We start from the raw sequence: 24,511 nt of genomic DNA, 5'->3' as shown, positions 1-24,511 counted from the left end.
ATATTTTTTTCAGTGCAGCTAACTTGATATCATGTGTAATAGCCTATAGTTTCAATTGAGTGCCTTAAGATGCCATGTCTACTGTACCCTGTTCCAATGTATATTTTATACTGGAGATGCTATTATTTTTATGCTGGAGTTAAAGTTACAGTTATTTAAGTTATGGTCTACATTGCAACTTGTTTTTGCTATGCCACTGAGGTATAGGCTACATTGAGGGTTGAGTTATATATCCAGTATTTGACAGTGGAATTAGAATTCCTTTGTTATTCTAAATCCTTAGATTTAAACTTTTGCACAAAGCTGCAGTTTAAATTTCATTTTGAATGTTTGAATGGTGCTGCCAATCAAAATGTTGCTTAAAGTTCTGTGTGTGAAAAAGTGTAGATAAAAAGAATCAGCACTATTGAAGTATTGCATAACAGTCATGTTGTGAGCTTCCACAGAGACCAGTCATACTGTGTCTTGGACAGATCCATTATGGACAATCTATTTCTCATGAGAGACCTATTTGACATTTGAAAACTGTACAAGTTTTATGTTGGAATTGTATCAGACAAGCAGAAAACATTTGATATGGGTTGACCATGGTTTTGTTTGTTCCACTTTGTGAGATTTTGGTTTTGGAGATGGTTTTGTGTCACTGCTAGGTTTGTTGTATAAGGAAGTTTTCTATTTGTTGAAAGTGGGTGGTGGGCTGAGCTGTCCAGTACAGGTTCAGAGAGGCATTAGACAGGTATGTCCGATCTCTGGACAGCTATATTCTTTACCTATTGAGCCTCTTCTGAATAGATTAAGATCCAGGTTATCTGGATTTATATGCTACCAGGGTTGGCTTAGCGCCCCCTGCTGGTGGTGTCAGTTTATGCTGATGACATTACTGTGTAAGAGACTAGAGAAATGTGGGGTTCCTGGATAGTACATACTGCCTGTTTGCTGCTAAGGAGGGCTGGATGCTTAAGGTACGACAAACATTTGTCCCTGCTTCGGCCCCAGTCCATGGATCTAACTGGTCTGACACCTTTTTACCAGTCTTTCCTACAGGTGTGGCAGGTTTTCACATTCCATTGGGAAGAAGTGATGCCACCAGAGATGTGGCTCTTTTAAGAGCCCTTGTCTGAAAACAGTTTTATCACCTCTCAGGCTTTGTCTTTTGTTAGCCTGAGATCCAGACTGAGACAGTCTGGCTTTGTTAAGCTTGGTCATATCATGAAGATCTCCATCACCCGTCTAGCTGAACTGCTCAACATCAGATCCAACAGACTGCTGCTTAGGATGGCGGAGGATGTCTGTGCTTCCCTGCCAGAGGCCCATCGAGCATTTGCTGAAGACTGTACTCTATCTGATCAGATGATGAATATGATTATGTCTTTCTTTCACTGGCTGTCTCTTGTGCTGTGGGGCAGTGGCAAGATGAGGGCATCCTGCTGTGTGTAAAAACCCTACAGTTAGGAGACATTGAGACTCTAGGGGGAAAAAACAGCCTATCATATCAGTGTGAAGGTTTCAAACGTATGCTTCCTGGCAGGGGTGAGCAGGTGTCGAGGTGGACAGAGGTTTTTGTGATGTGGGATTGTCCCCAAGGGGCTGTTGGTGGCCCCTGTACAAACCTCCCATGACCAAACGGACAGGTGACCTCCAGTGGAGGATTGTACATGAGGCCATAGCTACAAACAGGTATCTGGCACACCTTAATCCTGGCACAGGGGATGGCTGTCCTTTCTACTTGCACACAGAAACGATATACCATCTGTTTATTCAGTGTTCCAGACTAATTAGACTATTCAGCCTGATTATTGTTATTATCATTATTATTATTATTATTCCAACCCACTGCTACTATACAATAGGATGGGTTAAATGCTGAGAACAGATTTCATTGTAACCTGTACAATGATGAGATAAAGTGGTTTTCTTCTTCTTTCTTCGACAGTCATTGTTTCAGGGCTTAGAAGAAAAAAATGTCTTACCTTACACTTCAGGTGTATGGGATGTTGCTGTGTTCAGCCAGAGAACTCTGGTTCTGAATTTCTGAGATTTTTCTTTAGTATTTCTGTTTTGGGTTTTGGAATTAATTTGTTTTGTTATCATTTTCGATAACAGAAAAACTTGTGTGAACGGAACCAGATAGAAATAAAGGTCTGTTTTGAAATTCAAAATTCTCTTTCTTCTCTCTCTCTGAACTAAAAAAAAAAACCCAGCCTCCGCTTCTCTGAGCCCTTCTGTCGTTTCCTGCTTCCCCCTCCTCCTCCTCCCCCCTTTCATTCTCACTCTGCTTTAACTCCCTCTCTTATTCTGTCTCACTCTGAATTTTCCCCGTCACCCTCGCCTCCGAATAACTCGAGTAACTGAGAGTGTCACCCTTAGAACAAAAACAAAGATAAAATGAATAATTTTTCTGCCACTCATTAACAGTTAAAATCTTTAAAACTGAAACACAAGTTGACACAAGCGCTTTCTCTCTCTCGCTTGCCCCCTGCCTAATGAAATGTTAAATAATTTGATTCCCCTTCTCTCCCTTTTTTAAAAATGTATTCAATTTTGTATCACACGGTGTGCTGCATTCTGACACACGGCTTGATTTTCTGTTCGGTTCTGGACAGGATTTTGGGGTTTAGCACCCAAAAAAATTAGCAACCAAAAATGAGTACAACCAACTTGCACCGTTTACCAAAGAAACCAAGCTTTTCCATTTTCAAAGATTTCAATAAGTGTTTCTTTTATCATTGCTTTCAGTGCACAATTGAGTTCATTATCATTATTGAAATTGTGATTTTATTTGAATTGACTAGAGAGGCATTCAATATTTTTCTTATAAAAAAAGAAAAGGCTCCTTAACTATTAAATTCTGGGCTCCATGTGGTTACACCGTTAATATTGAATCTGCAACATACAGCAGGACAGACAAAATAAGGTTTCAGAAGAGGCCCTTTATGAAACCCCTGTTTCCAACCCTATTCCATTCAACTCCAATCTTAATGTATACTTTGTCTCGCCACACGACAGTCGAGGAAAGCACGCTTCTTAGAGAGGGAATCTCAAAAAAGCCGTTGTTAATAATGAAGCTACTATATAGCTGCCCTTGGTGAGACAGTAAAAGCTTGCATGCCTAAAGTAGGTGGGGTATAGACAGGTATCGCTTGCACAGAAAACGAAGAGATGACACACTTAGAAATGCAAAATAAAATGTTATTCAAGCAAAAAATGTACATGAGCGTAGGAATCGAGCACACAGACTATATTTTATTGAGTTATTTGATGAATATACGTGAGTAAAGAGCAAAGCTGTCTGGATTCCATCTCCTAAAAACACGAGATTCAGTTTGATGTCGGTGTCCGTGGCCTTTCTGAGATGCCAGCCTCTTGCTACACGCGTTATCGGCATTCCAAGCTGAGGGGCAAACTCCAAGTTGGAGATGTACAGCCATGCCTTTATATCAACATAACCTTCACCCCTGCAAGTGTCTCTGTTATTCTTTCATTCCTTTCTACATATTAATCTCTGAACTGGGTGGAAGACCTCTGACGTACCCCTAAAAAAATGAACGGCGTAACTGTGCGTTCACACAGAACCTGACTTCAAATATGGTGTCTTTCTATTTATGCACACAAAGCAAAAAGTGTACGAGTAGCATGGAGATAACAAGGGAGCGTGACCACGGCAATACCGAGCGACAGCAAGTCGATATGTTAACGGTTAACGCATGGAACTTAACAGGAACTCCTACCGCCTCGCTGACCTCACCTTCCATGCCCCTTGTTTCATATTTCCATCTGAATAGGACGTTAATATTTAATCATATAAGTCTGGGGAAAAAAACAACAACATACAGACTCATTTTTCATAATCTTAAGGGAGTTTAGCAGAGCAAAACCAAACACGCGAACTGCCAAAATACAGACAGCAATATTAGTTGTCCCACCAGGAAAAATAATACACTGGACGACTGCTACGCAGTTCTCAAAGAAACACATCGCTCTGTTCCACGGGCAGCTTTGGGGCGCTCCGACCACTGCTTTGTTGATCTTATTCCAACCTACGAGCAGAAACTTAAACCTGCAAAGGCTGCGGTTAAAACCGTGAAGAAACTGACCAGCCAACCACAGCAGCAACTGCGAGACTGTTTTGACTGCACCAACTGGGGTGTATTTGAAGCTGCAACTGTCACCCTGGATGAACCAACTGACACTGTGATATCTTACATCAGCTTTTGTGAAGATGACTGTGCCTACCAAGATCTCCTGCATATATAGGAATTAACAAGTCATGGCTCACAGACAAACTAGGACGACTTTGGCAGGCTAAGCAGGATGGCTAGCGCAGTGGGGAAAGAGCGCGGTACAAACAGGCCAGAAACTCACTGACAAAGGAGATCAGAGTGGCTAAAAGAAGCCACTATGATAAGCTGAGAAAGGTTTTCAGCCAACGACCTCGTGTCAGTGAGGAGGGGCCTGAAAGACATCACAAACTACAGAAGATGTTCCCCTCATGCTGATGACCTGGCTTGATGACCTGAACGTCTTCTATTGCAGGTTTGAGAGGGACACATTCACACACCTCACCCACCCCAGCCCAATGACAACAGCCCCAATCACACCTCGGGCCAACCCCCCTCCTCAACCCCCCCCCCCGATACTCAGGCTGCACTCAAGATACGTGTAGAGGATGTGAGCTGACTTTTCTAGAGATAGAGAACCAAGAAATCATCGGGTCCAGATGGTGTATACCCATCCTGTCTTAAAGCCTGTGCTGACCGACTGACTCCAATATTCACGCAGACCTTCAGCAGATCCCTGGAACTGTGTGAAGTCCCCTCCTGCTTCAAATGCTCCAACATCATGTCGGTTTCCAAGAAACCTTCCATCGCAGGACTTCCGGCCTGTGGCTCTGACGTCTGTGATCATGGAAGTCTTTCGAACAGTTGGTGTTGGCCCACCTGAAGAACATCACAGGACATCTGCTGGACCCCCTGCAGTTTGCCTACCAAGCAAACAGGTCAGTGGATGATGCAGTCAACATGGGACTATACTACACCCTGCAATGCCTTGACTGCCCAGCCACATATGCAAAGATCCTATTTGTGGACTTTAGCTCGGCGTTCAACACCGTCACTCCATATATCCTCTCCTCCAAACTCTCCCAGCTCACTGTATCCCCCACCATCTGTCAGTGGACCAACAGCTTCCTGACAGGCAGGAAACAGTAGGTGAGGCTGGGGGAAGTCACTTCTGGTATACGGACAGTCAGCCCTGGTACTTCCCAGGGATGTGTCCTCTCCCCCACTGCTCTTCTCATGACTGCACCACCAAGAACCCAGCTGTTAAACTACTAAAGTTTGCAGATGACACTATGGTCATCGGACTCATCCAGAATGGCGATGAGTCTTCACATCGGTGGGAGGTTGAGCGGCTGCTGCTCTGCTGCAGTTAGAACAACGCGGAGCTGAACATGCTCAAGGCTGTGGAGATGACAATGGACTTTAGGAGACACCCCTCAGCACTATACCCCCTCACAATAATAAGCAGCCCTGTGCCAACTGTGAAGACCTTCAAGTTTTTTTGGGAACTCAATCCTCAAACAGGCCCAGCAGAGGATGTTCTTTCTGCTGCAATTGTGAGGAAATGTGGTCTGCCACAGGAAATACTGAGGCAGTTCTACACCGCAGTCATTGAGTCGGTCCAGTGCACATCCATCACGGTCTGGTTCGGAGCACCAAAAAAAAGAAAGAAAGATAAAAACAAGATCGGAACAGACTGCAGCAAACAGTAAGGACAGCAGAAAAAAAAATCATTGGTGCTCCCCTGCCCACCCTGCAGGACTTGTACACCTCTAGAGCCCAGAAAAAGGCAGGCAGAATTAGCACAATCCCCACCACACCCAGGACACAGTCTGTTTGAACTCCTACCCTCTGGCAAGCTCTACAGTGCAATGTGCACCAAAACCACCCGGCATAGGAACAGTCCCCCCCCCTACCCCCCCCCACAGACCATCTCTCTCATGAACACTTAACAGCAAGGTCCAATAATAGACAATTGTTATGTACACATGACACATTATATATAGCCCTCTCTGGTCAAGATGTCTCACTTATAAAGCTACGATGTTCATATTTTGCATATTTATGCATAATTAATTATGCATAATTTTAATTTTCTGCTATTTTTTATAGGTGCCCCCGATCATCCCCAATAACCTCCAAAAAGAATCAAGGCCCCAAGTGCTGTAGTTTGGCCGTTTATAGACTCTCACACAGACACACACTGTGAAACTACAGGAGTAGATGAATATGTTGTCTATGTGCGAGGCGCCGTCGCCGATACTTTTTCATTGGTGTCAAGATGCGTTGCCACCGATTATGTTTTCATCTGTTAAGGTGCTCCGACAGGGTGAGGAGCTCGGACATCCGGAGGGAGCTCGGAGTAGAGCTGCTGCTCCTTCGCGTCGAAAGGAGCCAGTTGAGGTGGTTCGGGCATCTGATTAGGATGCCTCCTGGGCACCTTCCTTTGGAGGTTTACCGGGCACATCCAACTGGGAGGAGACCCCGGGTAGACCCAGAACTTGCTGGAGGGACGACATGTCCAGTCTGGCCTTTGAACGCCTTGGGATCCCCCAGGAGGAGCTGGAGGGCGTTGCTGGGGAGGGGGACGTCTGGAGTGCCCTACTTAGCTTGCTGCCACCGCGACCCCACCCCGGCGAAGCGGCTGATGATGAGATGAGGTGAAGGTGCTCCAACACCAGATCTTGTTAAGTAGGCTAGTCTATTAATCTCTTGGCTGTGCTATTAAGACTTCTCTTCCATAGCATGGCGGTCTGTTCTCCTAGTAATCATTTCATCTGATTGTGATGGGCAGGCCGGGGCCCGATTTGGCTATCTTGCAATGGGGCCCAGAGCTGACTCGTCACGCCGCTGATGTGTTACCAGGGTAACGGTGAACTCTGGCTTTACAAACAACAACGTCCTACATTAAGCAGTATCTCAGATTAAATCCATTTCAAGAAGACTTTTAAAACACTTGTTGGTTTTTAAATGGCGTGCAAATCCATGCTACCCGCCCCACTGCGCAATGCTATGAACCCACACAACAGAAGACATGCAATGTTTCTAAAAAATATAGTTCATGCATGTAAGTCTAGTTGTGTTTGTCAAATGTAGTGCTGTATTTCATCAAAAATACATGTTTTGAGTATCCATCCATCATCCAAACTGCTTATCCTGCTCTCAGGGTCACGGGGATGCTGGAGCCTATCCCAGCAGGTGGGGAGACACCCTGGACAGGCTATCAGGCCACCACAGGACACACACACACACACCTAGGGACAATTCAGTATGGCTGATTCACCTGACCTACATGTGTTTGGACTGTGGGAGGAAACCCACGCAGACACGGGGAGAACATGCAAACTCCACACAGAGGACGACCCGGGACGACCCACCAAGGTTGGACTACCCTGGGGCTCGAACCCAGGACCTTCTCGCTGTGAGGCGACCGTGCTAACCACTGCGGCACTGTGCCGCCCTGTTCTGAGTATAATAATATGAAATGGTGATTTTTGCATAGCCTTTATACTTCCTCTTTTCTGATGAAGTAAGAGTACAAAATGATATTCAAATGATACTGGATAGTCAAATATCCAGTGTCATCAAATATATGTTTCCAACTGCAAGCCAGTACAACCTCCACATGTGGTCTGGCAGATCCCATCCCACCGCCATCTCGGTGCCTGCCGTGTGCGCTTGTTGACTATTTTATTTTTCAAATCGGTGTCATGATTCGTTTTTAGTACTGAACGGCTCAAAGACTCAGGATGTGTGTATTGATTTTAGGTGTTCTCAGCCCTCCCCTGTCAGCACAGTGATTGATGGCCAGAATACAGAAGTAGTGGAGTCCTACAAGTATTTGGGAACTCCACTAGACAACCGACATTTGAGAGTAACACTGACATGGTGTATAAGAGAAGCCAGCGGCGTCGCTTTCGTCTCAGGACACTCTAAATTCCAGGTTGACAGGACCCCGATGACAATGTTTCATCGAGGCTGTGGTCACATTCTCCTCTAGCTGCTGGTATCTCTCAAAGTAAAACACAAAAATGTACTCGGGCTGATTAATGTCTGCAGCAAAATAACAGGCACGGCACAAAAGTCTGCAGGATTTTTACAACAAACAGTTACACAAGAAAGCAGAATCCATCATGTCTGACTGTTCCCATCGTTCACATCAACAGTTTCAGTTTCTGCCATCTGGTACCCTTCCTCAGACTTCCACTGGATAAAACCAGCAGACATAAACACTATTTATACCCTCTGCCATCTCCCTCCTGAACTCTAGGGGGGGAAAGGTAGTGATTTGCATCGTTTACCTTTTTGTTTTTCCTGAGTATTTTACTGTTTATTTATGTTTTTTGGCCTTAGTGTTGTATTTATGTGCCCGGTATTTTGTGTGTGTTAAATGTATGCATCCCACTGCTGCATAAACAACTGCCCCACTAGGGATCAATAAAGCTGACTGATTGATTTACACCTCACATTAACATGTTTTCCATTATCCAGATAAGATCTCCATACACAGAGGGCATTTAATGCAAGGTGTGACTGGGGTATCAGCATCTGTCTTTATGAGGGCTGACTTTCTTTTCTGGTAGTTTGCTTGTCTGTCAGTCAGTCAGTTACCCTGTCATTCTGTATGGGCCCGTACACACTTGGTTGTATGCCTATCTGTCTATGTGTCCGCCTTTCTGTCCCTTGCAAACCTTGAGTCAGTTAGAGCCTTTGAGGCGGTGTACTCCACGAGCGCCCTCTCTCATTTTTTGTTTAGTTCTCTTGTTTCCCAATCCAACATCTCTCGCTTCTTATGTCTTTCTCTTACTCCCACTCTCATTTCTTCACTCACTCTTTATTTTCCATTCTTCCCCTGGATTCTTCACCTTGCCGTGGCGGAGAAGCTTGTGTACCAATGATCCCAAGAACTTGGCTCCTGGTAGGGTCACCCCACGGTGGACAGGTCAAGGGAGGAGGTTCCAGGCGAAGCGCGATCCAACAAAGACCTCAACGGCGGAACTGGCGGAAGATGTCTCCAGGTCACAATGGCAATGAAGGTGGATGAAGACTGCAACAGAGGGTGGTCTCCAACCGTCTTGGTTCTCCATGCCATTGGACTCTGGCCACCCCCTGCCAAGGACCATGTGGTGGCTGCAGGTGAATCAGGATCTCCATGTAAAAAGTTGTCACGTGCAGGCGTCCTCCCATTATGTGGCTCCAGGATTGGCCTCTACACCCACCTGAGGACCCCGAGGGACCCAGAGGGAGGACGGTCAAACTCGACCCCGAGTGACCGCCGATGATGATGATGATGATTTTCTATTACTCTCTCCCACTGTTTCAAACCCACACATTATTCTCTCTCTGACCCTCACTCACATTTTATCCTCACTTACCCTTACTCTCTCCCCTCCCGTCTCCCTGTCTCCCACAGCTGCTCGCTATCTTTAAATACACCGAGGCTGTTTTGCATCAGTTTTCACAAACCACAACATTGCCGGCAGCGATCTTTGTGTACTTGCCTGTTTGTGTGTACCAACAAAACAAGGTAACCTTCAACTGGAGTGGTAAAACATATATTTATAGAGTCACAGATCAGATGCACTTGTTTCGGCGTACATCAGGAGAGGATCTCCAAGTCAAAATGTTTTAGAGGCTTCGGGGACTCTGTGTGTTTTGCTGACGAGTGGTTTAATTTGATAAAAGATAGTTCATGGAAGAACAAGACAGAGTTTTGCCCCCCGAAAAACAGATGGAGAGTCATACCGCGAGTGAAATAGAGGATCTAAGGAGCAGAAGTGGTAAGTAAACTGAAATGTTTTAATCAAGTCAGAGCGAGAGACTTGTCCAGACAACCCCAGACAGAAGAAGAGAGGGAGATAGGAGAAAAAACAACTATCCTCTCTCCTTTGAGTTGGTCTAAATATCAAACCTCTGATACATGAACTTAGGCGAAACAAACAAAGACGTTGTTGTCTTTGTGTCCCCCCCCCCCATCTATCCATTTTTGTAATGGGCATGCACTGACAACCCTATGACAGACACAATGACTTGTAGCTTCATTCTCATTCTTCCACTCACTAACCTACGGCATTTTGACAGGTGAGGTTTGAGATTATGATTGCCCGGTAAACCTGAAGCTCTTCATTAAGGCCCAGCTTCCTTTTCATCGCCACAATCCAATACAATACTGCCATGAACACATCTGCATGCTCAAACAAGGTAGAGCAGGGTTATACAAATACTGCCACCAGGGCGGTGCCCGATACAGGTCAGTAAAGCACCCTTTGTTGCAAGTCCCTTCTTATACCTCTGCCATTTGTATCTTCAAAAGCACAGCTATGTACACTACATGACTTAAAGGTCCCTGTGATGGTACACCTGTGGAGAATGTACATTTGTATAAAAAATAAATGGCTCCTCTATTGTTCAGCATGTATCTCATTAACCTGAAAAGCCCTTTTACCCTCATTTACAAACTAGACCTTGCCATACCCGAGACAATTTCCTCGGAGCAGCTGTTCACTTCCAACCTTTGGTTTTGTCTTGTTTTGTTTGTTTGTTTGTTTGGGGTTTATTTTTATGGAAAACTCTGTTCCAAGGGTTGGAGTTCTCGTCTAATCCCAACGGTATAAACAATTCTCCTAAAAAAACCATTCCAATGCCTACTTGAGGTTACAGTTTAATTAAGCTGAAAGCATGACATCATCTGCAAAAAAACACACCACAGTAGTTGCTGCCAGACCGTGAGGCAGAGTAGTTTGACCTCTTCCTGGTCGCAGCCTCTGGCTTTCCATTTAAAACACAAATAATGGGGGTCACCTTCCCAGCTGAAAGGTACTGTTCTATTTCGGGCACGATACACAAACGTTTCAGGATAGATCACGTTCACATGCTTTGCTGCCGCAAAACTGTACCACTGCAAAGCTTTCTGCAGTGACTTCTGCAAGGGAGGATGGGCTGAGACCCCTGAGAGTCTTTCAGCCCTGCCAGCTTGATTTAAAACACTGGAAGACTTACAGTCCTAACCAAACAAGTCAGCATCACACATTTTATGTTGCGAATTACAGCTGGAGATAAGCACACTGGCTATGAATGGAGTCATAGAAGTGCACACGCTCACCGATGAGCTCAAACTTATCCAGATTCCAACTGTAAAAATCAAATGTGTTTGATATTATCATCACAGTTCCAACTGGTTGAAGGTTGGATCTGGCAGTGCACAATTTGAATCTCACCCCCCCCCCCACACACACACACTTCATTGTAGTGTAGCATGCTGACTGTCCATGTTGACCTGACCTATTTTACGCAGACTGGTGAAGACTCGCCACCATCTTGAAAATGAGTCATCATGGCCAAATTAGGGTTATAATCAGCCTTCAAATCACACAGTGTGCTCCCAGCTTAATTGGGTTTCTTAGAGCGCTCTTCCCAACTTCTGTTCACAGTGAGACAGCCCTCTTGCCCACTGGGACAAAACTACATCTGGGTGCTGCCTAATTAGGAGCTGAAGCAAATCCTAACGCCTACTCTTGTACGTCTCACTCAGGACATTCCCTTAGAAGGACGTACACTGTAGAAACTACTGCAGTAGACAGATACAGAGATGTATTTCAAAGCTGGGACTTGAATAAAGTCACACACTTTTTGAGGTATCTGTTATGTGCAAAAGAGGACAAACTATGTATTGAATACCTGTTATTTCTCTTTCCCACTCCGCTATTCGCTGGGGACAAAAATATGTACATTTTAAATAACTCGCCCTAGTGTAAATAATGGGGTTTATATTTGATGGTTTATAATGAAGCAATACCACACTCGAGGTCACGCTGTTATACTGAATATCAGCACGGCTGTGATTATCTTTGGTTCGAGGCCGCACGACCTCGAGTGGGATATTGCTTTTATACAACAGTTCTACAATCGCCATTTACTGGTTAACAGTAATAAGCGACAGCAGATTATGATTTTTTTTGTTCATTTAATCATTTAATTTTATCATTTTAATCATTTAGCCCCGCCAACAAATAGTTGCACAACTGCGCTCTTGAACTTGGACCGTTGCCAGGCAACCTGAACACAAACATTTTCCTGCACTGCTTGCTACTTTGTATAGGTCTACACAACGTTACCGCTGGCTAGCTACTTTGTATCACTGTACATTAATCTGGATGTTTCCATTTATTGTGCAACCATTTGTAATTTAACTTAAATGTTATTTGGGGAAATATATTCATCTTTGCCGTGCAAGTTTGCTACAATCTGATATTGATAACAACCGTTGATGTAGCCTAATTAACGGTTATTAATAGGACACCTGTGGGGCGGAGTGATCCATATAGTTACGTCCCAGTGTCCCAGTGCTGTTATACTGAATATCAGCACTCGTGGAATGACTCTTGTCCAATCAAATGACTTGGTTGGAACCAACTGTTGTATAATTATTTTATTATATTATCGCCACAATTCCAGAATTTCTATTGTCAAATAGAAAAAGTGTCTGGTCATCGGTCATGCTTATCTGTTCCCTAGGCATGCAACTTGGCTTGCAAGTGTATCAAACCTGTCATCACACATATCTAATTCACGTGACTCCCCAGAGCTGAAATGCAGCTTATGAAAACACAAAATGAAACGCAAACGTATACAAAGCGTACTAGTTGTATGAAATATTTTGGTCTTTTCGCTCTAATCACCTGATTGGTTGAGTTGAGTGGGTCTGGAACTTCACTGTGGCCGTTAAGTGTCATTTGGGGAGTAAAGCGTGCAGAGTCCGGAGTATCTGAATGTAGTCATTTGCTATAAAAGCTCTGGCTCCCCATCGCTATGGCATGTGTACAGTGCTTGTGTATCTATGGCATTTTCCTGGTGACAGACGGGGCTACTGATGAGCTTCACCAACGGGCCATCATCACAGCGATTAGCCCTTCAGAACTGATATGAATGGTGTGGGTGAGGCCTTCATTACAGAACTGATATGAATGGTGTGGGTGAGGCCTTCATTACAGAACTGATATGAATGGTGTGGGTGAGGCCTTCATTACCGTGGGGGATGATGAGATCGCCCACTGGAACCTGGTGAAGGTTAATGATGCGCAGCAACTCCTCTCAGGTTACGGCATGATAAAGCCGACAGTATTTAATGCTACGTAATATAATTCTTCATATTGAACGGTATACGCTGTGCATTTGACATGCGGGAGACATTAACTTCATATCGATTTTTGCATAAAAAAGTGTAGCAATTACATGTAATTAAATGAGTACAGTAATATTCAGTAGTTAGACATGTTCCATCAAACTTATGAAATACTTTCATATCATAATGACCCCATGCTGTCAATTACCTGGTAATTATGAGAAGCTTCACACATTTATTCGAATGTCAGGTAACTTTCCACAGCAGAGATCGAGCTCAGCTATGGGAGTCAGGGATTTGTGCAGCTTTCTGAAGACCTTAAAGAGCAACTAAACCCGAGATCATTGCAGTGAGCTGGCTGACATCTCCACGTTCAAAATCCTGTAAAGGTTAAAAACATGGAAGGCTGTTTGGTACTCTGAGGTTAGCATAGCAGGATACACTCAGCCGCGGATATCCATCCATCCATCACCCAAACCGCTTATCCTGCTGTCAGGGTCACGGGGATGCTGGAGCCTATCCCAGCAGTCACTGGGCGGCAGGCGGGGAGACACCCTGGACAGGCCGCCAGTCCATCACAAGGCCAACACACACACACCTAGGGACAATTTAGTACAGCCGATTCACCTGACCTACTACATGTCTTTGGACCAGAGGTCACCAATCCTGCTCCTGGAGAGCTACCGTCCTGCCGGTTTTCACTCCAACCCCAGTTTAACATACCTGATTCAACTAATCAAGGTGTTGCTAAGTAGGCAAACAGTAGAATCAGGTGTGTTAAATCAGGGTTGGAGTGAAAACCGGCAGGACGGTAGCTCTCCAGGAGCAGGGTTGGTGACCACTGCTTTGGACTGTGGGAGGAAAGCCACGCAGACCCACAGGGAGAACATGCAAACTCCACACAGAGGACGACCCGGGACGACCCTCAAGGTTGGACTACCCCGGGGCTCGAACCCAGGACCTTCTTGCTGCGAGGCGACCGCGCTAACCACTGTGCCACCGTGCCGCCCAGCTGCAGATAACAACATTAATAATGTCTCTGATTTAGATGCACCAGCGCATCTATCAGCACTGACAGACAGACCAGTACTGTCAATACTGGTGTCTGTCAAATCACGACTGCTGATAATTGTGGGAGACCTGCCAGTAAAGAGCGGCAGTGGTCAATGTGCGATGTTACCAGAGTTGCGCTGCATGCTCAGACAGGTAGCTTTGTTGTTTTACCACCTGCTATACGTAGTTAGACAGCTCAGGATCTCCGCTTTCGAAATGTCCCCCTGCTGTGTTCTCATTTACTAAGGAGCCATTATGTATCATTACAGCTGTAGCGGTCTGGCAGACTCACTGAACGCTGCAGTTTCAAAGAAGCCCGTCCTCACAAGCGGCGCTGCTGCTGTTTGCAGGCGTTGAGCGGCAGACCCCCAGAAACGCTCTGGACATTTCCAAACCAACAAGTACAAGCAGAAGGCAGGCCGACTCTGTAGACCCAGACACTCTGTAGACCCAGACATTCTGTAGACCCAGACACTCTGTAGACCCAGACACTCCGTAGACCCAGACACTCCGTAGACCCAGACACTCCGTAGACCAAGACACTCCGTAGACCCAGACATTCTGTAGACCCAGACACTCTGTAGACCCAGACACTCCGTAGACCCAGACACTCCGTAGACCCAGACACTCCGTAGACCCAGACACTCTGTAGACCCAGACACACTGTAGACCCAGACACACTGTAGACCCAGACACTCTGTAGACCCAGACACTCTGTAGACCCAGACATTCTGTAGACCCAGACACTCTGTAGACCCAGACATTCTGTAGACCCAGACACTCTGTAGACCCAGACATTCTGTAGACCCAGACACTCTGTAGACCCAGACACGGACTACCGATGGACCATAAGCAATGACTGAGTTGGTATCGGCCATACTAAATCATCTCTAGGTGTGAATGTGTCGGCCCCTTGGTGGACTACTGTGTGTAGCAGAAGTTGTGTTAACATCCATGTACTGTATGTAGCAGTAGTTGTGTTAACATCCATGTACTGTATGTAGCAGTAGCTGTGTTAACACCCATGTACTGCATGTAGCAGTAGTTGTGTTAACATCCATGTACTGTCTGTAGCAGTAGCTGTGTTAACACCCATGTACTGCATGTAGCAGTAGTTGTGTTAACATCCATGTACTGCATGTAGCAGTAGTTGTGTTAACATCAATAGCAGTTGTGTTAATATCCATGTACTGCATGTAGCAGTAGTTGTGTTAACATCCCTGTAGCAATAGTTGTGTTAACATCCCTGTAGTAGTAGTTGTGTTAACACCCATGTACTGTATGTAGCAGTAGTTGTGTTAACACCCATGTACTGTATGTAGCAGTAGTTGTGTTAACATCCATGTACTGCATGTAGCAGTAGTTGTGTTAACATCCATGTACTGCATGTAGCAGTAGTTGTGTTAACATCCCTGTAGCAATAGTTGTGTTAACATCCCTGTAGTAGTAGTTGTGTTAACACCCATGTACTGTATGTAGCAGTAGTTGTGTTAACATCCATGTACTGCATGTAGCGGTAGTTGTGTTAACATCCATGTACTACATGTAGCAGTAGTTGTGTTAACATCCATGTACTGCATGTACTGTAGTTGTGTTAACATCCATGTACTGCATGTAGCAGTAGTTGTGCTAATATCCATGTACTGTAGCAGTAGCTGTGTTAACATCCATGTACTGTAGCAGTAGTTGTGTTAACATCCATGTACTGCATGTAGCAGTAGTTGTGTTAACATCCATGTACTGCATGTAGCAGTAGTTGTGTTAATATCCATGTACTGTAGCAGTAGCTGTGTTAACATCCATGTACTGTAGCAGTAGTTGTGTTAACATCCATGTACTGCATGTAGCAGTAGTTGTGTTAACATCCATGTACTGCATGTAGCAGTAGTTGTGTTAACATCCCTGTAGTAGTAGTTGTGTTAACATCCATGTACTGTATGTAGCAGTAGTTGTGTTAACATCCCTGTAGTAGTAGTTGTGTTAACATCCATGTACTGCATGTAGCAGTAGTTGTGTTAACATCCATGTACTGCATGTAGCAGTAGTTGTGTTAACATCCATGTACTGCATGTAGCAGTAGTTGTGTTAACATCCCTGTAGTAGTAGTTGTGTTAACATCCATGTACTGCATGTAGCAGTTGTTGTGTTAACATCCATGTACTGCATGTAGCAGTAGTTGTGTTAACATCCATGTACTGCATGTAGCAGTAGTTGTGTTAACATCCATGTACTGCATGTAGCAGTAGTTGTGTTAACATCCCTGTAGCAGTAGTTGTGTTAACATCCATGTACTGCATGTAGCGGTAGTTGTGTTAGCATCCCTGTAGCAGTAGTTGTGTTAACACCCATGTACTGCATGTAGCAGTAGTTGTGTTAACACCCATGTACTGCATGTAGCAGTAGTTGTGTTAACATCCCTGTAGCAGTAGTTGTGTTAACATCCATGTACTGCATGTAGCGGTAGTTGTGTTAGCATCCCTGTAGCAGTAGTTGTGTTAACACCCATGTACTGCATGTAGCAGTAGTTGTGTTAACATCCATGTACTGCATGTAGCAGTAGTTGTGTTAACATCCCTGTAGCAGTAGTTGTGTTAACATCCATGTACTGCATGTAGCGGTAGTTGTGTTAGCATCCCTGTAGCAGTAGTTGTGTTAACACCCATGTACTGCATGTAGCAGTAGTTGTGTTAACACCCATGTACTGCATGTAGCAGTAGTTGTGTTAACATCCATGTACTGCATGTAGCAGTAGTTGTGTTAACATCCATGTACTGCATGTAGCAGTAGTTGTGTTAACACCCATGTACTGCATGTAGCAGTAGTTGTGTTAACATCCATGTACTGCATGTAGCAGTAGTTGTGTTAACACCCATGTACTGCATGTAGCAGTAGTTGTGTTAACATCCCTGTACTGCATGTAGCAGTAGTTGTGTTAACATCCCTGTAGTAGTAGTTGTGTTAACATCCATGTACTGCATGTAGCAGTAGTTGTGCTAACATCCATGTACTGCATTTAGCTGTAGTTGTGTTAACATCCATGTACTGCATGTAGCAGTAATTGTGTTAACGTCCATGTACTGCATGTAGCAGTAGTTGTGCTATCGTTGTGACGTCAGCAGGCACAGCGCAGAGAGAAGTTGGAGAAAACAGATGCAGCAGATCTGTAGGGTTTCTTGACATATGAAATGAGGACAAAGAGGCATTTTAACACGTTTCACAGACACGGTTGACAAAGCACAAAAAAACAAAATCAAACCCAATAAAAGTGAGTCACAACAGGTTTCGCTTTCAAGATAGCCAGCCATACGCCGTTCCCTGAACCTCCGAGCATCACCTCAAGTTAAGGCAGGTGCCTGACTTCATATATTTCTGGTTACAATCCACCCCCGGAAACCCCACGTGATGAAGAAGCGCCGGCCTCTAGAGACAGACAGTGTTCATCTGCACCCCTTGTCTGACCATAACCAACGGTTTGCTGAGACTTCGACAGCCGTTAGCTACAGGGAGGACTACTGCAAACTAGCCAGTCCTGTTTATGGGTTACTATTTAGAGGGCCAACCTAAGCTAGCGCTGAAGGCATGCCCCATGTGTCCCCTTTGTCATGTAGTCAACTCACGGCTTTGCAACTTGGCCACCTTTACTTAGGCTACTTGATAAGCTAGTAACTCTAAGTTCTGTGTGTGCTAGCTAGCACGTCTCTGTATCACCCCCTACGCACTCACGCTGCACACCAGTTGATTCAGTTTCTCAATGGAACCATATCCTGGTCTTTTGTTTTGGCCAATTACCCTACTTGTCCGAGCCGTCCCGGTCTCTGCTCCACCCCCACTGCCATGGGGAGGGCTGCAGACTACCACATGCCTCCTCCCATACATGTGGAGTCGCCAGCCGCTTCTTTTCACCTGACAGTGAGGAGTTTCACCAGGGGGACGTAGCGCGTGGGAGGATCACGCTATTCCCCCCCCCAGTTCCCCCTCCCTCCCGAACCGGTGCCCCAACCGAGCATAGGAGGCGCTAGTGCAGCGACCAGGACACAAACCCACATCCGGCTTCCCACCCGCAGACACGGCTAAATTGTGTCTGTAGGGACGCCCGACCACGCCGGAGGCAACACAGGGATTTGAACCGGCGACCCCTGTGTTGATAGCAGGGTGGGGACTACGGGGGAGCCAGAGACAGCTTGGCTCCGCTTAATAAGACATGGCCTCCCCTAAAAACAGGATTTGTGAAAAATTTTTTTGGGGGGGGGGTCTCTAGAATATTGACAATATGCTATGCATTTCTATTCTTCTGTGCCTTCGTCATCATGGATCATGTGTAAATTAGCCTATCATTGATGCATACACGAGGTGCACTAATTCACTTTTCATAAAGATACCGGCATGCATGCAACTCCTGCCATCAACATCGAAGCCTGGCGACGCAATAATATTAATAATAATAACAAAACTTCGCCATTAGTCCTTTCTGTTTTGTAGTCAGCCTACAGATAGCTACGGCAAACACCTGATCTTTGGGGAGGGGGGTTGCAATTTGATCGAAACAGTAGAAACTGCATTTTAAATTGCATTATAGCATTTATTCACTCTTTGGGGCAAAAATAAGAGCTTTCAGCTGTAACTTAGATATAGTTAACAAAACAATTCTTATGCAGTAACTTTTAACAATGCAAACGGGAGCGAGATCTCTTATTAAAATACAACAAATGACACTTGTGAAACAGATGTAATTAGAGAAAGAAGTCCTGTTACCCTTTATAGTTTAGGTAGATAAAGGTCTCAGTCACATTTGAGTAAAATAATCCTATTTCTATAAATGTCATAGGATCTTTTTTTTTTAAAAATATTTTATTTTCACGGACCCCTTGCAATTACACCACGGACCACTAGGGGTCCGCGGACCCCCGGTTGAGAACCACTGCCCTATAGCATATCAGATGTGCTGACGTAGAGCCAGTAGGCCTCCATGCTTGCAGCTATACACGTCTCTTTGCAACAAGAGTCAGCCCCTTCTTTGAGGGACCCGACCCCCCCGACCCCCCCAGTAATGAAAAAAAAGTGAGCTCTCCCGAAAGCCATGGTATTGTTCACACACTGATAGGCAGGCAACAGGATAGTCCGCTACGCTACCCGGATGCCCTTACATCCTGGTCTTTGAGACCGAGTGCGCATGTAATGCATGGCTGCCGTTCCAGCGGTTTTCGTCAGGCACGATCGTAAACTTGATCTGGATCAGATTTCTTCTCATCGCTCTGTGACTGAGACATGTTTGTTTTTCTTTGCACAAATTCCATTTGTGTCCTACCCCTACTTATCTATGCATTTCTGATTTGTTATGTGTGTGTGTGTGGGGTGGGGGTGGGGGTGGGGGGGTAGTCTTGGTGAAAATAGAAAGTAATGCCTGTGATGTGAACTCGGCACAGTTAAATGAAATCTTTTAGGGGTCAGGTGATGACTAATATCACTCTTGCCACTCATCTGCTTCCCCCCTGGAGTGTGAGAGCAGTGGGTTCCAACCTGTGGCTCTCGGTCCACAAGTGGGTCACAGCACGGGCCAGGTGGGTCACGGGATGCCATGTGTGATTCGTTTGATATCAGTGGCTCATGACTGAAGACTGAAAAGAGGAGTCCTGCGTTGATGGACAATATAGATGATCCCTGAGAGCAGCAGAGGCGGTTCACAGAGTGGGTAGATGGACGGATGAAAATGACTGGCTTAGTTCACCGCTCGGAATGTTTGACGAGCCCCAGCTCAAAAAGTATTGCCACAGGAGGGTCACAACGTCAACATAGTCTGGGAAACCCTGTACCCACAAACAAGAGGTTCGAGTGCCTTAATGTGTTCGCTTATTTGCACATGAAGGGATTCGGTGTTTTATTTTGCATTAATAATCAACGTTTGTTGCCCTTCATCAGGCCAATGACTGTTTTGCCTGGTTTCATCTGCTGATGTTTGTCTCTAGAGTTTTAGTTCATCCAATGACAGATGGTTTTTAAGTTAACGGTAAATAAATGCTCAAACCAGCCAGTCTTCATTCCAGCCCTCCCCTATGGCCATGAGCTTTGGGTAGTGACCGAAAAGGTGAGATCGTGGATACGAGCTGCTGAAATGAGTTTCCTCCGTAGGGAGTCTGGGCTCAGCCTTAGAGATAGGGTGAGGAGCTCGGACATCCGGAGGGAGCTCGGAGTAGAGCCGTGACTCCTCACGTCGAAAGGAGCCAGTTGAGGGGGTTCGGGCATCTGATTAGGATGCCTCCTGGGCGCCTTCCTTTGGAGGTTTTCCTGGCACATCCGACTGGGGGTAGACCCAGAACTCGCTGGAGGGACTACATGTCCAATCTGGCCTGGGAACACCTTGGGATCCCCCAGGAGGAGCTGGAGGGCGTTGCTGGGGAGAGGGATGTCTGGAGTGCCCTACTTAGCTTGCTGCCACCGCGACCCGACCCCAGAGAAGCGGCGGATGAGGAGACGAGATGGTAAATAAACGGTAGATGGACTGAATTTCTGTTGTGTTTTTCTAGTCTACCGACCACTCAGAGTGCTTTACAGCGGATGCCTCACATCCACCCATTCACACACACACTCATACACTGATGGTGGAGGCTGCCATGCAAGGTGCCAACCAGCTCGTCAGGAGCAGTTAGGGGTTCAGTGTCTTGCTCAAGGACACTTGGACACACTCTCTGGAGGAGCCGGGGATCAAACCAGAAACCTTCTGATTACTATAGGACCTGCTCTACCTCCTGAACCATGCCGCCCCCTTGTATTACTATCTTTTTTTGGGGGGGGATCTTCCCCCCTTTTTCTCTGCAATTGTACCCAGCCAATTACCCCACTCTTCCAAGCCATCCCGGTCGCTGCTCCACCCCCACTGCCACGGGGAGGGTTGCAGACTACCACATACCTCCTCTGATACATGTGGAGTTGCTGACCGCTTCTTTTCACCTAAAAGTGAGACGTTTCAACAGGGTGACGTAGCACGTGGGAGGATCACGCCAGTCCCCCCCACCAACAGGCACCCCGACCGACCAGAGGAGGCGCTAGTGCAGCGACCAGGACACATACCCACATCCGGCTTCCCACCCGCAGACACGGCCAATTGTGTCTGTAGGGATGCCCGACCAAGCCGGAGGTAACACAGGGATTCGAACCCCCGACACCCGTGTTGGTAGGCAACAGAATAGACCGCTACGCTACCCGGACTCCCTATTATCCTTTTTTTAAACGGACCTTCAGCTATAAACAGTAGCATTCAAAGGCATAGGCACTGTGGGCAGCCGCCTAGCATGGCAACTGTTAGTTTAGCCAGTGTGCTGTTTTACAAAGTGACCCGCTGTGTGTGGTTGTGTGGCTCGTCCACACATGGTGGTTGCCGCCCGTCCCTTCTGCCTACCAGAGCTCCCAGATGAGGGATGGGAGACGGGCTCTTCACCACGCAGTGTATGATGAGATCCAATAGTCCCAACATGCAAGAGGGTACGCTAGCTAAACGAGGCCCGTATCTACTCCAGCACAAAACAAATGGGACACAACCCCAGAAACTTATCAAGTCAGAGGGGACAGATTAGCTTGTCACTGATTATGTCACGAGGAAGCGCTCCAAGCCCGTGGCTGCACAACCGGGGTGTCACTGAGTGGTGTTCTGGCTCTGAAGCCTGACAACAATCAGATTTATCTTTGGGAAAAATTATGTTTGGGCGGCACGGTTGGCGCAGCGGTTAGCGTAGTCGCCTCACAGCAAGAAGGTGCTGGGTTCGAGCCCCGCAGCAGTCCAACCTTGGGGTTCGCCCCAGGTCGTCCTCTGTGTGGAGTTTGCGTGTTGTCCCCGTGTCTGCGTGGGTTTCCTCCGGGGGCTCCGGTTTCCTCCCAAAGGCATGTAGGCCAGGTGACTCGGCCGTACTAAATGTTCCCTAGCTGTGAATGATTGTGTGTGTCAGCCCGGTGATAGACTGGCGGCCTGGCCAGGGTGTCTCCCCACCTGCCGCCCAATGACTGCTGGGATAGGATGGACATGCCCTGGCCCCAATCAACCACTGCCCTGCTCGCCTTGTCGGTGAGTCTGGTAAGACAAAAAGTCTAGGCGGCACACTTCGAGGCGGTTTCCGAAAAACTGGACTTCCGGCAGCCTCCTGCAGTTTTGTGGAGGTGCCGGTCATCTAGGGGTCCCCCTTGCCATTGGAACCACCTCCCTACAGTCAAGTCAGTGGCGTTGGGAGAAGCACAATCCCCCATGCCACTTTAAAAAGCATCTCTGCGCAGGTATCTTGTGCTACCGGAGTCTGCAACCTGCTACAGGCTGGGATAGGGTCCAGCATCCCTGCCACCTTGAGAGCCGGATAAGTGGTTTAGATCATGGATGGATGGATGAAGTGAGACCGATTTGAACTGAATTTTCAGTTTGCCTCTCTGCAGCACATTCATACAGTACACGGAAGCCGTTTTTGCAGGCTGGTCAGGAAGACGACCCCGGTGCAGGTCCGGTGAGACGTCTGTCCTGGAGAGGGGGAGTCAACAGGAATGGGCCCTTCCGGCTCCTACGGGGACTGAACCGCTGACATCCCACATGCGGCCTCATGTGTCTCCCCCTGCCGGTAAGTGTGCGGAGCAGCCGATGCTTCTGAGCAGATGTATGTAAATCCGTCATCGCGGTATAAATCACGGTATAATGCACCGTCTCAGTCTGCAGAGTGATGACGCAAGACAGAGCAACGCGGCGCCATCTTGGATTTTACACCATCTCGCCTTAAAACAAAGCTTTGATGTGCAGAAGCTCTTCTTTATTTATTTTGCTGCTCTTCTCTCTCCCAGCACACTCTCATTAGATTCATCAACAAAATATCATGCCGCGAGCATTCTGATGGCGAAGGGGAGGAAACACTGACACGCAGACAGGAAAGGACGCACACACAAACACACAACGACACGCAGACACAAACACACACGCACAAACAGCAAAACAAGGCGTTTGTAGACAGACGCTGACGTGTTAAGGGGAGAAGTGTGAAGCTTTGGTCCATTTCAATAAGCTGTGGTGTGGACATGTTTTCTTTATGTTAGCTTCACCTCAGGCCAACAACATCCACTGAGTACACACAAGTCACTGCACACACACACACGCACACCGTGTGGGTGTGTCTGTGCACATGTTTGCATGTTTGCAAGAATGTGCATAGATTTGTTTGTTTCTTTGTGTGACTTTACACCTGTGTGTGTGTGGGTGTGTGTGCGTCCATGTGGTTGATGCTGTCAGCATACTAATACTGCAGGTGTAAGGAGAACTAAAACAGTGTGGAAGAGAGAGACAGGGGCGGGCAGAGAGAGAGAGCGAGCGAGAGAGAGGCAGAAAGAGAGAGGCAGAGAAAGAGAGAGGCAGAGAAAGAGAGGCAGAGAGAGGGGCAGAAAGAGAGAGGCAGAAAGAGAGAGGCAGAAAGAGAGAGGCAGAGAAAGAGAGGCAGAGAGAGGGGCAGAAAGAGAGAGGCAGAAAGAGAGAGGCAGAGAGAGAGAGGCAGAGAGAGAGGCAGAAAGAGAGAGGCAGAGAGAGAGAGGCAGAGAGAGGGGCAGAAAGAGAGGGGCAGAAAGAGGGGCAGAAAGAGACAGGTAGAGAGCGAGAGAGAGGGGGGCAGAGAGAGAGGCAGAGAGAGGCAAAAGAGAGAGGCAGAGAGAGAGGGATGGAAAGAGGCAGCGAGGAAGAGAGCAAGAGGGGCAGAGAGAGAGAGAGGAACAGAAAGAGGCAGAGAGGAGCAGAAAGAGAGAGGCAGAGAGAGAGAGAAAGAGAGAGAGAGGGACAGAGAGGCAGAGAGAGAGAGAGACAGACAGCCAGACAGCCAGACAAAAAGAGAGCGAGAGGGGCAGAGTGAGAGAGGAGGAAGAGAGAGGGGAAGAGTGAGAGAGGGAGGAAGAGAGAGGGGCAGAGAGAGAGAGGGACAGAAAGAGGCAGAGAGGGGCAGAGAGAGACAGCAGAGAGAGAGAGAGAGAGAGAGAGAGAGAGAGAGAGAGAGAGAGAGAGAGAGAGAGAGAGAGATGAGAGAGAGAGAGAGAGAGAGAGAGAGAGAGAGAGAGAGGGGCAGGGAGAGGGCAGGGAGAGAGAGGGAGGAAGAGAGAGGGGCAGAGAGAGAGGCAGAGTGAGAGAGGGAGGAAGAGAGAGGGGCAGAGAGAGAGAGGGACAGAAAGAGGCAGAGAGAGGGGCAGAGAGAGAGAGAGAGAGAGAGAGAGAGACAGACAGACAGACAGACAGCCAGAGAAAAAGAGAGCGAGAGGGGCAGATAGAGAGCGAGAGAGA

General features: G+C 46.7%; 1 protein-coding gene across 1 annotated transcript in view; it reads right to left on the bottom strand.

The window, feature by feature from the left end:
• Positions 1-24,511, bottom strand: part of LOC130127199 (protocadherin-15-like) — a 409,304-nt gene that overhangs the window by 85,260 nt on the left and 299,533 nt on the right. The window contains 1 exon segment of the mRNA XM_056296769.1: positions 14,638-14,878. Coding sequence (XP_056152744.1) covers positions 14,638-14,878 — 241 coding nt within the window.

Source organism: Lampris incognitus, chromosome 17, assembly GCF_029633865.1.
Source record: "Lampris incognitus isolate fLamInc1 chromosome 17, fLamInc1.hap2, whole genome shotgun sequence".
Classification (NCBI taxonomy): Eukaryota; Metazoa; Chordata; class Actinopteri; order Lampriformes; family Lampridae; genus Lampris; species Lampris incognitus.
The sequence above is the reverse complement of the archived record's forward strand: the minus strand, read 5'-3'. Positions and strand labels throughout refer to the sequence as shown.